Source organism: Corythoichthys intestinalis, chromosome 13, assembly GCF_030265065.1.
Source record: "Corythoichthys intestinalis isolate RoL2023-P3 chromosome 13, ASM3026506v1, whole genome shotgun sequence".
Lineage (NCBI taxonomy): Eukaryota > Metazoa > Chordata > Actinopteri > Syngnathiformes > Syngnathidae > Corythoichthys > Corythoichthys intestinalis.
In genome coordinates this window covers 9180504-9193423 of record NC_080407.1, presented here as the reverse complement: position 1 = coordinate 9193423, position 12920 = coordinate 9180504, and the positions used below count along the sequence as shown (strand labels likewise).

The 12920-nt window shown below is 37.7% G+C and overlaps 1 protein-coding gene and 1 long non-coding RNA gene across 3 annotated transcripts in view; one reads left to right on the top strand and one right to left on the bottom strand.

Moving 5' to 3' along the window:
* The first annotated feature begins 2196 nt into the window (after window positions 1-2196).
* Window positions 2197-12899, top strand: LOC130928583 (nuclear transcription factor Y subunit beta-like). 2 transcript variants are annotated; one of them, XM_057855281.1, is made up of 7 exons: window positions 2197-2275; window positions 7653-7743; window positions 7810-7940; window positions 8008-8205; window positions 8286-8364; window positions 12240-12319; window positions 12389-12899. In XM_057855281.1, the coding sequence occupies exons 2-7, from the start codon at window positions 7653-7655 to the stop codon at window positions 12419-12421; spliced, it is 612 nt and encodes a 203-aa protein (XP_057711264.1). In that variant the 5' UTR covers window positions 2197-2275; the 3' UTR covers window positions 12422-12899. The 2 variants fall into 2 exon arrangements, with proteins under 2 accessions (XP_057711264.1, XP_057711265.1); XM_057855282.1 differs by lacking the exon at window positions 2197-2275 and adding an exon at window positions 2298-2558.
* Window positions 7344-12920, bottom strand: part of LOC130928587 (uncharacterized) — a 31904-nt gene continuing 26327 nt past the window's right edge. Inside the window, exon 4 of the long non-coding RNA XR_009066719.1 lies at window positions 7344-12532. This is a non-coding gene — a long non-coding RNA (uncharacterized LOC130928587). The remainder of the gene's footprint in view (window positions 12533-12920) is intronic.

The following is a 12920-nucleotide window of genomic DNA, read 5'->3' as shown; positions in this document are numbered from 1 at the left end:
TTTCCTGTAATCTTGTCGTACATGTCAGCGTGTCTTGTTTGGTAATATCGCCTCACACTGAACTCTCTAAAAACAGCGACTATCTCTTTGCAAATGAGGCAGACAAAAATGTTGCGTATTTTAGTGAAAAAAATAGTCCAATTTCCACCTATCCTTGAAGCGTTGGCCGTCGCAGTCAACTTTCTTTTTTTTGTTGTTGATTGTCGCCATTTTAGAAAATTGGAAGGGTCACACGGGGTAATGTTGCTTAGAGTACTGCTGCCTTTTAGTGGGTAAATGAGGAGCAGCATTTAGTTTTTTTTTTTTTTTTGCCATGTGGCATTTTTTTTGCCATATGGCATTTTTTGCCATGTGATATTTTTTTACCATGTGGCAAGCAAAATTGATTTTGCCATGTGGCATTTTTTCTTTACCGTGTGGCTTTTTTCTTTTTTTTCCTTTTTAAATTGACTTTGCCATATGGCATTTTTCTTGCCATGTGGCAAAACGGATTTTGTTTGTTTTTCTGCCATTAAATATGATGACGTGATTTGAATTGCGATTAATTACGATTAATTAATTTTTAAGCTGTGATTAACTTGATTAAAAATTTTAATCGTTTGACAGCCCTACTTTTTACATTAATTACAGTGGCTGCTGCTGGCTGAAAAAAAAAAAATTCTGTGTGTTGCAGGCTCGTGCAGGGGGGAGGGCGGAGGGTGCTTGAGCACCTGCCCCTTTTCCCCTACATGCCCAAAGTGCCCCTTTCGACTGGGCTTTTTTTATTTTTTTATTTTTATGTGCGTATATGTGTGCTGGCCAACTGCGCAGGCACGCCAACGTGTACCACTGAAACTGAAACTTGACCACTGAAAACACTGAAGAAAAAAAAAAAAAAAAAAAAGGTCTGCGTGCCGCTAAACCGCCATATGGCATTTTTCTTGCCATGTGGCAAAACGGATTTTGTTTTTCTGCCATTAAATATGAATGGAAAATTTGGGCGTGCATAGCCGTCAATGGCATAGCCTGACTTGGGTACCAGTTGGATGTCAGTGCGGCGTAATGGTAAGTGGATGATCAAAAATCACAGCCATGCATGTTTTTCTGCCATTTAAAATGAATGGAAAATTTGGACGTGCATAGCCGTCAATGGCATGGACGTGCATGGCATGCAAAAATGCCATTTACCCCCCAAAAAATGCTACATACAAAAATAAAAAATAAATGCCACAAGCCAAAATTCATTTTGCCACATACCAAAAAAGATGCCACATCGCAAAATCAATTTTGCCACATGAAAAAAAAAAAAAAAATGCCACATGACAAAATCCATTTTGCCACATGGCAAATAGCACTTTTGGTTCTCGCTGTCTCTCGGAGTTAAAAATGTGCAAAAACATAATTTGTGAGAATAACTGGTTATCAAAAGTATACAAATGCGAGACCGTTTTTGTGGCTTTCCGGGGGCATCTGGCCGGATATTGATAACGAATTGTTTTCAAACAAAAAAACAAAAACATCGCTTTGAAATGGACTGCTATGAAAGGTGGAAAACAGGCATATTAAATGGCAATATTTGCATAACAATGTGTATTGTTTATTGTATAAAGTGGAAAAAAATACCCCAGGAAGCAGTGTTGGATGAAGTACTCAAAATTTTTTTTAACTGAAGTAAAAGTACAGATACAGTACAAAGTACTTGCTTTAAAATGTATGAGTCGAAGTATTTTCTCCCAATACAAAAATGTAATATACAGAAGCTTAACAAGTTAAAATACTCCATAACGTATTTTAATGTCAGCGTTTCGATGTCGTCATTGCAAAAAAACATAGTTATTGTGGTCCAAATTAAAACGGAGCCTTAAAAAATCTGCTGAGGGGTAGGACGTGCAAAACATACGAGGAACCTGATGCAGTTTATTAAACATTTGTAAGCGGGAGTGTTAAAACAATCAGTGAAGAGCTGCGTTCAGGTACTCCCGGAAATCCTATAAACAGCATACAGTCTAGGCTGAAATAAACATGATAAGGTATATTATATAAATACGTGATTTTACATACATTTCCTTACGTTTGAGTAGATATGCAGTTCAGGTAACCGCGTACGTGTAGGGTAAATTGTACAGAATTTAGAAAGTACGAGCTTGTGGCGAAGCCGCGAAGGCGACGCGGCGCTCTACAGGCCAGAGCCGGTAGTGCAGCCGTGGCTCCGCGCTGGGACTGGTCCTTTCGCAGCCATTTTCTGTCCAACCAAACAGCCGTCTCAGGAAGGTAACCAACCAGGGCTTCATTGCAGGTCTGTGTGTGTCTCCGGCCAATGATTGCTAACCGATTCCTCGTTAGCTCGAATGGAAATGTCCGTCGGCCAGCTCAATTTTTTTTTTTTAGAAAATTGTCATCCGCTTGAAAGACAGCGGATCGGCTGGAACTATTTGCCCGGCGAAACTTGTTCTTTGCCGGTTAAAACGATTCGGGCCGCCGTCACGTTCTACGACAAAGAAACAGGGCCGACGCTTTAGACCAAATGTCCAATAACGCAACGGATAGCGTGCATACGCGTGCGGTTTTACCTCGCAAAGGTAACGAGATGGGGAATGACTTATTTGCTATGCAGTACTGTAATAAAATAGCTTGTGATTTAATCAGGCGAATAACTCGATTGCTTTTCGTGCTTATCGCGAGCGAGCTAACAGTTAGCATATATGAGCTACACACACCGTCGTGTTTTTTTCCTTCTCCGTATCGAGGTCTTTGTCAACCAAAAATAAACTAATAAATCCACATTTCCTCCAGAATAGTGCAATATCTAAGCATTTAAATACAATTTGTGATTGCATCTGAATTTCACGTCATATTTTGACATTTCATTGAATAACTAGGCATCAATGAGAATGTGCTTGTGTTACTGTATTCTGAAAAGTGAATCATAAATGACTATTTTAACACTTTTTTTTTTCGGTACAAGTGCATAAGATACAGAACTTTCCCACCACGTCATAAATACAACCCCTAGCAAAAAGTATGGAATCACTAGTCTCGGACGAGCACTCACTCAGACGTTTTATTATGTAGAACAAACTCTGATTAAAAGCTTGAAAAAATAATGAATTGGTTCAAAAGTGCAACTCTTTAGCATTCAGAAACACTAAAAGAAATGAATAAAAACATTGTGGTGGTCAGTAAATGTTACTTTTATAGAGCAAGTGCAGGGAAATAAAGAATCACTTCATTCTGAGGGGGAAAAAATTCAATCATGAGAAACAAACAAAGAAATAACAATCAAAACACATCTGTAGTATTTAGTTGCACCACCTCTGGCTTTTATGACAGCTTGCAGTCTCTGAGGTATGGACATGATGACTGACAAACAGTTTTCTTCATCAATTTGGTGCCAACTCTCTTTGATTGCAGTTGTCAGATCATCGTCAGAGCCTTGCTGTGGACCTTTTTCCCCCAATTTCCGCCACAGGTTTTCAATAGGGTTGAGATCTGGGTTATTTACTGGTCATGACATTGACTGAATGAGTCTTTCTCCTAGGAATGCTTTAAGTTTGAGCTCGGTATCATGATGCATTGTCATCTCGGAAAATGATTTCATTATCCCCAAACATTTTTAATTGAAAGGATAAGAAAGCTAAAATTTTAATGTAAACTTGTGCATTTATTGAAGATTTAACCACAACTATCTCCCCAGTGCCTTTGCCTGACATGCAGCCCCATATGAAGGACTGAGGGAATTTTGATGTTTTCTTCAGGCAGTCATTTTTGTAAATCTCACTGGAACGGCACCAAACAAAAGTTCCAGCAGCGACACCTTGTCCAATGCAGATTCTTGACCCATCACTGAAAATAACCTTCATCCAGTCTTTCACAGTCCATTATTGATTCTCCTTAGCCCATTGCAGTGTAGTTATTTTCTGTTTAAGTGTCAATGATGGTTTCCTTTTTGCTTTCCTCATAAGCGGATTTTAAGGGCGGGCCATGCCCCCCCTGGAGGAAAGTGTCATTGCACGTAATTCACTTTCCTATATATATATAAAAGTTGTAAAGCAATAAAACTGCAACAAAAATGAATGAAATAACCAAAAAAATATAATTTTATAATGGGTCAAAATTATTTTTCGAGCACCTTTGACTGTCATTTGCTTTGCATAGAATTTTCAACAAAAAACAAATAAATTAGAAAAAAAATTTTTTTTTAATGATTTCTTTTGATTTTTTTTTTTTTTTTTTTTTTTTTTTTTTTTTGATTGAACCAACTTTTTTAGGGGATTGAATGATTTAGACACATGTCCTAACAAAAAGGATTGCTTCAGTCAAAGAAAACTTTTTCAATGAAAAATTAAGTGTTCAAATGCAAAATTTTCAATCTCAAATATTTTTTCGCATTCAAAAACTTTTTTTGGGTTGAATTTTTGTTATGATTTAAGTGATTTTCTTTTTGAAAATCGGTATTTTTTTTGAAGCAACTTATTTTTTGATTGAATAATAAAGACAAAAATGTCCTGGCCAAAATGTGGCCCAAACACAAATCAACATTACTTCAATCAAAAAAGTTGCTTCAATAAAATAAATAAATAAATAAATAAAATAAAATAAAATAAATACCTTTCACATGCTTTTTTATTTATTTATTTAAAAAAAAAAAAAAAAAAATTTAAGTTTTTTGAGTTTAAAATGTATTTTTGCATTCAAACACTTTTTTTTTTTTTTTGATTGAAGCGACATTTTTTTGGTTGAAAATATATATTTTGATTGAAGCAACTCTTTTTTTTTTTTAATTCAATAATAAAGACACAAATCTACCTCCATATAGCTCCACCCAGGGGATACAATTTTTGACTGGGGTAACTACATTGGCACGACATCGGCGGGCGCACCATATTCAATGGATGACGATCTTGGTGAAACGTATAGCCTAAGCAGCCTGATTTAGAATTCCCCTCAAGAATGATGGGAATCAAAAAAACGCTCATTGTCAAATTATTATAAATATTCTTGTAAGTTAATTTTATTGCTGACACTGCATTTTGGGGTCATCAACATGTTGTGCCTATGGCTTTCTTGTATGAAAATCCCATTTCCTTCAGGCAATTTTGCACATTTGTCACATACCTTGACTCCAGCTTCCTCCCATTTCTTCATTTGTCTTGTTGTACATCTTCTGTTTTCAAGACATATGGCCTTTAGTGTTTGTCATGACGTTTGGATATCTACCAGTATGCTTAACTTTACCAACCTTGCCATGCTGTTTGTACTTGGTCCAGATTTTTGATACAGCTGACTGTGAACAGCCCACGTCTTCGGCAACCATACGTGTAGCGTTACCGTCTTCAAGAAGTTTGATAATCTCTCCTTGGTCTCAAGAGACATCGCTCTTCATGGAGCCATGATTCTTGTGAATGCACTTGGTCCAGCAGCCCTCCAAGGTGTGATAACTGCACTGTTTTTAGCTGCTGACTGACTAACGAGCAGATCTAATCTGAGGCAGGGCCCAATTAAGGAAAGGAAATTGACTGGGTGTGTCTGTATTTTCTCCTCAAAATGTAGTGATTCCAATTTTTTTTTTGTTCAGAATGGAGTGATTCTATAAAAGTAACATTTGCTGACTCCACAATGTTTTTTCTTCATTTCTTTTAGTGTTTCTGAATGCAAAACAGTTGCAATTTTGAACTAATTCATTATTTTTTCAAGCTTTTTATCCAAGTTTATTCTACATAATAAAATGTCTGAGTGCGTGCTTGTCCGAGACTGGTGATTCCATACTTTTTGCTAGGGGTTCTAGTAGGGGTCCGATCACGTCATTTTCAAAGTATCGGAATCGGCAAAAAAATATCGGACGTGCCTTTTTTAAAATATATTTCTTAATTAAATAGTTTTCTAATTGTATTTAACGTTACAGACATAATGTGTTACACTCTTCCAGAGTCTTAGTTTAAGTTTAAGGTAGGATATCACATTTAACGCATTAACGGCGAGAATTAATATTTTTTACATTCATCACGTTACAATATTTAACACAATTAATGCATGCGCTGCACGACCCACTCACGCATTGTCGCGTTCAATTTATAAAGGCGCTGTTTTACCCATACAGTATTTAGAGCTAAAAGGCAGCGTAAAATGAATAGAGTGAATTTTGACAGCCTTTGGAGCCTTTTTTTAAATGGCTAAAGCCTTACAATTCCTCTCCCAGCAATTAGAATAATCGTGGTAAGCAATGTGGGGAAGAAAGGTAGTAGTTGTTCTCTTTCTTAACACCCTATGTTATCTCCCAACGCAGAGAAGATACAGTGGTACCTCTACATACGATCACTTCGACACACGATCTTTTCGACATCCGACGTAAAATTTGAGCCGCCATTTGTTTCTACATCCGACGAGTTGCTCGAAATATGACGACATGACAGCGCTGCAAACGAACGCACGGTGGATTTTCTTGTGTGAGAAATCAACAGTTTTCAAAAAAAGTTGATACAGTTGGAGAAACAAGGAAAAAAAATGATGCTTACCTTTGAAATGAAGATGCAAGTTATAGAAAAATATGAGCTTGGGGTGCGCGTCCCTGAACTGGCTCAACAATACAGCTCCATGGTCCTCTTCCGACCACCGTTCGCCACTATTTATAAGTTAAGGTGACAATTATTATTGTGGTAACATTGCCAAGGAAATCGCCAGCTTCGTCACGTTTTTATCATCTATTTAAGAACTTATCCAACACAAAACGCCCATTGTCTTAAGCAGTTGACTGCTCTCAAGAAAACGAAAGTATTATCTCTACCGCACCGACCTATCTCACTGAGACGTCAGCTTCGCGGTGCGTTCAGGGACAGTAAAAAGTGTCCGCCATATTAGAATCCAATTCGTTACATTATTTACAGGAATAATTATTAATTATTCTTATTATTATTATATTATTCTGAATTATTTATTTATAACTTATTTGTTTTTCTATGTTTAATTGCCATTTGTAACAGTGCCAGCAGTATTTATTAAGAATTTAGTGTATGTTTTTAGGCTTTGGAACGAATTAATGGAATTATAATGTATTCCTATGGGAAAATCCTGCTCGACATACGACCATTTCGACTTACAAACAAGGTCCTGGAACGAATTAAATTCGTATGTAGAGGTACCACTGTATATCAATTGGTACCACGACGCACAGTCACGGTTGCACTTCCCATCATGCATTTGGGCAGAAGTTGAATGGCTACAGTATCATTTACTGAAAGCTCAACAAATACACTAGATGGCAGTATTTAGTCACAATATACAAAGTCACATTTATCCTTTAAGAATTACAAGTCTTTCGATCCGTGGATCCCTCTCACAGAAAGAAAGTTAATAATGTAAATGCCATCTTGAGGATTTATAGTCATAATAAACAAATACAGTACTTATGTACTGTATGTTGAATGTATATATTCGTCCGAGTTTTATTCATTTTTTTCTTAATGCATTGCCAAAATGTATATGATCGAGAAAAATTATTGGGAATGATTGGAATTGAATCGGGAGCAAAAAAAAAACCAAACAATCGGATCGGGAAATATCGGCAGATACTCAAACTAAAACGATCGGATCGGGAGCAAAAAACATGATCGGAACAACCCTAGGTTGTAGCTAATTTAGTCAGTGAATAATAAATGTGCATTTCTGGGTTCCCTCAGATGGATGGAGACGGTGCCACGACCGACGCCTCCCAGCTGGGCATCACAGGGGAGTTCATTCCATCTTCGCACTATGTGTTGCAGCAGGATGGTGAGCGCTTATATGCTGGCATCACTTTTATGGCTTAAATGCAATAACGGTACAACAATCTTGTAGATGATGCCGACGAAGGTATGAACGACCACGATGACAGTGGCGCGAAGGAGAACTACCGGGAGCAGGACATCTACCTCCCCATCGCTAACGTAGCTCGCATTATGAAGAACGCCGTCCCGCAAACTGGAAAGGTTTGTTCCTACACTCAAGTGGCATTAAATTTAGAACCCGCCGCAACAACACCGTCACCTTCCGCAGATTGCAAAAGACGCCAAAGAGTGCGTGCAGGAGTGCGTCAGCGAGTTCATCAGCTTCATCACCAGCGAGGCCAGCGAACGCTGTCACCAGGAGAAGCGCAAGACCATCAACGGTGAGGACATCCTGTTCGCTATGTCCACGCTGGGCTTCGACATGTACGTGGAGCCGTTAAAGCTGTACCTGCAGAAATTCCGAGAGGTGAGAAACGAAGAGGGACGGGTTAAAAAGAAAAATAGTCTTCTACCATGTATTAAATAGGTTATATGTTTACCCACCAGGCAATGAAAGGGGAAAAGGGCATCGCCGGTGTGTCTGTGGGGGAAAGCCTTGGAGAGGAGCTAGCAGATGACAGCTTCGGTAAGCAGTATTGGGCACGTTACTTTCAAAAAGTAATTAGTTATAGTTACTGACTATTTCTTCCAAAAAGTAACTGAGTTAGTAACCGAATTACTCTATAGTAAAAGTAACTATTTCCGTTACTTTAAAAAAAAGTTGTTGGATGTCAAAGAATTTGAAATTTTCTGAGCAGTATTCGAGTCAGTTGAATAGAGAAGAACAGACAGGTAGTCGTGTTATAGAACCTTGTAATGTTTATTGCACCTCACCAGCAACAGATTTATCCTACACTTGAAGTGCAACAAAAATAAACAGATTTGAATTGCTTACCACAGATGTCGACAAAAGCTTTGCCCTGGGACATAAATGACACTTTACTTGCAGATTCTTTCCTTTAATTTCGACTAGGGCTGTCAAAATTATCGCGTTAACGGGCGGTAATTAATTTTTAAAATTAATCACATTAGAATATTTGACGTAATTAACGCACATGCCCCGCTCAAACAGATTAAAATGACAGTAGAGTGTAATGTCCACTCGTTACTTGTTTTTTTGTGCTTGGGTCCAACTGATATTATGGCTTTCAGCACCATGAGTGAGCATGGTGTAATTATTGACATCAATAATGGCGAGCTACTATATTTTTTGATTGAAAATTTTACAAATTTTAATAAAACGAAAACATTAAGAGGGGTTTTAATATAAAATTTATATAACTTGAACTAACATTTATCTATTAAGAAATACAAGTCTTTCTATCCATGGTTCGCTTAGAGGGAATGTTAATAATGTTAATGCCATCTTGTTGATTTATTGTTATAATAAACTAATACAGTACTTATGGACCGTATGTTGAATGTATATATCCGTCTTGTGTCTTATCTTTCCATTCCAACAATAATTTACAGAAAAATATTTTATATATGGTTTGAATTGCGATTAAATACGAATAATTTTTAAGCTGTAATTAACTCGATTAAAAATTTTAATCGTTTGACAGCCCTAATTTCGACCAACATGAAATAGTGTTAGTATAGTGTATATCTCCACCTCGTGAAGGACAAATTTTCCTCTGCATGCTCTGCCATCATATCCCTCTGCATCTGTTTTGCGTTTGTGTGTTTGCCGCACGCGCTGTTCCGGTTTGTGTGTGAAAACACCGGCTCTGCAGTTTAAAAAAAAAAAAAAACTTAATTAACAACAAATACACATATATAAACATAGGCGCGAGACAATTCACATATACACAAACGGCTCTGAAGTACGTGCGTTATTAGGCTCGAGCGTTTACGTCACAGAATGGGGGATCACGTGAGATTTGACAACAACGCAGCCATATTGGAAGCAGGTCTGGATCGCGGGACATTAAACTTTGAACTTGCCAGTTCGATAAAGAGACAAACTCGTTACTAAGGCGAAGAACAGATATGTGATCAAACTTAAGGATGTGAACAATGTTGACCCTTACTAGTAGAGGCGTGCAAAATTTCCGATTCTTAGATTATTCGCTATTCGGCCGTGGAAGATTCGAGAACGATTCACAAACATCCAATTTCCGATTATTGAATTATACCAGGTAAAGCGGAAATAAAACACAGTCAGCGCGGTCTTCGGGACGCAATGAGGAACGGACTGAGAGTAAATATCATGTGAAGCTAATGCCGCTAGATAAAAAAAAAAAAAAAAAAAAAATACCCGACTGCGGCCGTCAGCCGCTACAAACAGCGCCCAGTTGCTAGTTGCTACAAACATACGGCAACATACGGCTATGGTAGATATCACATATATTTGGAACTAGATGTGAAATGACAGACGACGGCCGCGTATGACCATGTACCAAGAACTAGATGCGAAATGACAGACTTTCCCGCGCTACTAAACAGGCGCCATCTTGAAGCAGTAGACTTATCTAAAAGGCTCTGTTGTAGTGAACCTAATTACTTTTTATCTAAAATACCCCAAAATCGGCAAAATCTTGACTTGAATCTATCTTTAAATGATGAAACAGTTCTAAACTTTCACATGTCGAAAGTAGACATAAGGGAAACTATGGAATAACAGGGGCAATTTTAACAACTTTAACGGTTGATTCACAACATTAAATTAATTGAATGTAGTTTAAAGCTGCTGATACAGAATGGGGACTTGAGTATTTTATTTACTGTTTTTAACAGGTAACTTGATACTAAAATAGTAGTTTGGTTTATTTAGCCCGAGAGGATTTTTGAACAATTTTGGAACAAATATACTAGGGCTGCAGCTATCGAATATTTTAGTAATCGAGTAATCGACTGAAAATTTAATCGAGTAATCGGATAAAACATTTTTTTTTTTTAGATAAAGCACAATTAAACATATACATGAGAAAAAAAAGACATTTAATCCAATATTGAACCATTTTCAGTCAATCAGTGTCTTTATTTTCGATGTACATTGTTGAAAACAGCCAATATAAAAAACAAACATATTTCTTTCCTAAAAATGTAATTACGCTTTATAACACACATCACTTGAAAGCTACTTGTTTTCCCTACGTGTTTCAATTTAGTTTCCATCTGTGTCAAGCTATTTTTAAGTTGGTCTAAACTGTAAGTACTGGTAGGATTCTGAGTTTTTGCAGTGTTCAAAATAAATGTATGATACCTACTGTATTGGAGCACATTTATTCAGCAATGACTACTGAGCTAAAACTGACAGTTAGCTTTATTATGCTTTAATTTTACACCCTCATCACTCTACAGCGCTGTGTTTTTACAGATTAAATAAAGCCTGTATGTAAGACATGTTAGCCACGCATCGACAGTGGTCATAATCAATAGAAACCTAGCCTTCCGAAGGGCTAACGTTACGTGAGCATGTGACAGTAACGTTATATTTATTAGCGATGAGAAGTCTACTGCTTAAAGATGGCGGCTGTTTACCAACGCTGCCCAGACGTGGCCGAGTCTATCATTTCGCATCTAGTCCTAAATGCATGCGATATCTATGAAACGCATCGGACACTACCTGCTACCAAATTAGCATCATGCGTGCGTAGTTTTTAGCAACGTCGGCGTAGTTTGAAGAGGCTGTATTTTTTCTTTCGTTTTATTGCTTCTTCCTCTACGCACGTGACGTCAGCGCGTTGTCCCGCATTAAAAGTAGTCCGGGCAAAACGGGATGCTTAGAGCTGGCAAAATTAAACGATTCCTCGAGGTGAATAAAATTACTTTGATCAGTTTTTAAACTCGAGTTGCTCAAGTATTCGTTTCAGCTCTAATATATATAAAACATTAAAAAAAAAAGGGTGGGGGGCATCAATAATCGCTTCATAATCGAATCATTAGGTGCTAAAAGATTCCCACCTCTACTTACTAGCAAGCCGAAGACAAATGGAGTAAAGATGTCGACTGGCTTCCACAATTACGCAAAATGGACATTCTGCTGTATTTATTGTTTGGTGTATGTTTTACTTAACTCATCAGCGATTCCGAAATTACAAATCGCTACAAAGCTACGAACAGTTTTGCCGCGGATGGGTGCAGGACCTGCACATTATGACCGTATCAAACGGCAATTCCATGGTTCTTGCGTTCTTACTTTTTTCATTGCCATGAACCTGAACGTACCCCAAGTCTTGGATAACAAACAGCAGAGTACACTCGCTACGGCTGGTAGTTTCTTCAATTTATTCAAAGTTAGTAACGCACCGCGTTTGACCGTCAGTAACGGTAACGGCGTAACGGCGGAAAAAATAGTTAGATTATCCCGTTAATGAAAAAATAACGCCGTCATGTAACGGCGTTATTTATAACGGCGTTATTCCCAACACTGTCGGTAAGTGACTTTTAGTTTTTTTTTTTTTTTTTATGAATACAAATTCACTTGTTTTCAACAAAAAATCTGTCACTTTCCAGCAAACACTCTCCCTGCGGGAATAATAACAGCTGACGGTCAACAGCAAAACGTCATGGTGTACACCACATCATATCAACAGGTAGGCAGTCGTTTCGGACAAGTCATTAAAAAGTCACTTTCCATAATATGTAACCCACTTTTCATGCAGATTCCCACCGTACAGCAGATCCAATTTTCATGACCAGGTCTCACGTCCAGCGTAAACAAGTGACCAGTGCGCGCCAAATGAACCTCTGGAGGACTCAGATGGTGACGTAGCGACGCACCCTTCATGCACAGGCAAAACCACAACCTGACGAGTAGAAAGTAGTTTTTTAATTTAATTCCATCATGAGAATTAAAGTCTTTTTGTGTAGTTGTGTGATACCAAACTGTTCTGGACTAAGTGTTTTTTTGGGCAACGTGACGTAATTAGTGTTCAGATTCCTTCAGTGCATGTGATGGCGTGTTTGTAATATTTTTCCTTTGGGGGGAAAAAAGGGGCTTGAAGTGGCGGGTGATCATTTTTAGCCACTTCTTGTGAATTAATTTTTTTCATGTATGTACATTTTTGTGGTTATTACATGTTCTGCAATACATACGAACGAAATAACTGTGTAAACGTTACAGTATTTTTATTTATAGCATAAAAATGCCAAATAAATGGAAGCTGTTATCATCTTGTATTTGTCAATGGTTGA

Coding starts and splice junctions, on each gene's coding strand:
- LOC130928583 (XM_057855281.1), top strand. CDS start 7,653: ATGGATGGAGACGGTGCCACGACCGACGCCTCCCAGCTGGGCATCACA. Junction 7,941..8,007: donor CCGTCCCGCAAACTGGAAAG/GTTTGTTCCTAC, acceptor CACCTTCCGCAG/ATTGCAAAAGACGCCAAAGA. Junction 8,365..12,239: donor GCTAGCAGATGACAGCTTCG/GTAAGCAGTATT, acceptor GTCACTTTCCAG/CAAACACTCTCCCTGCGGGA.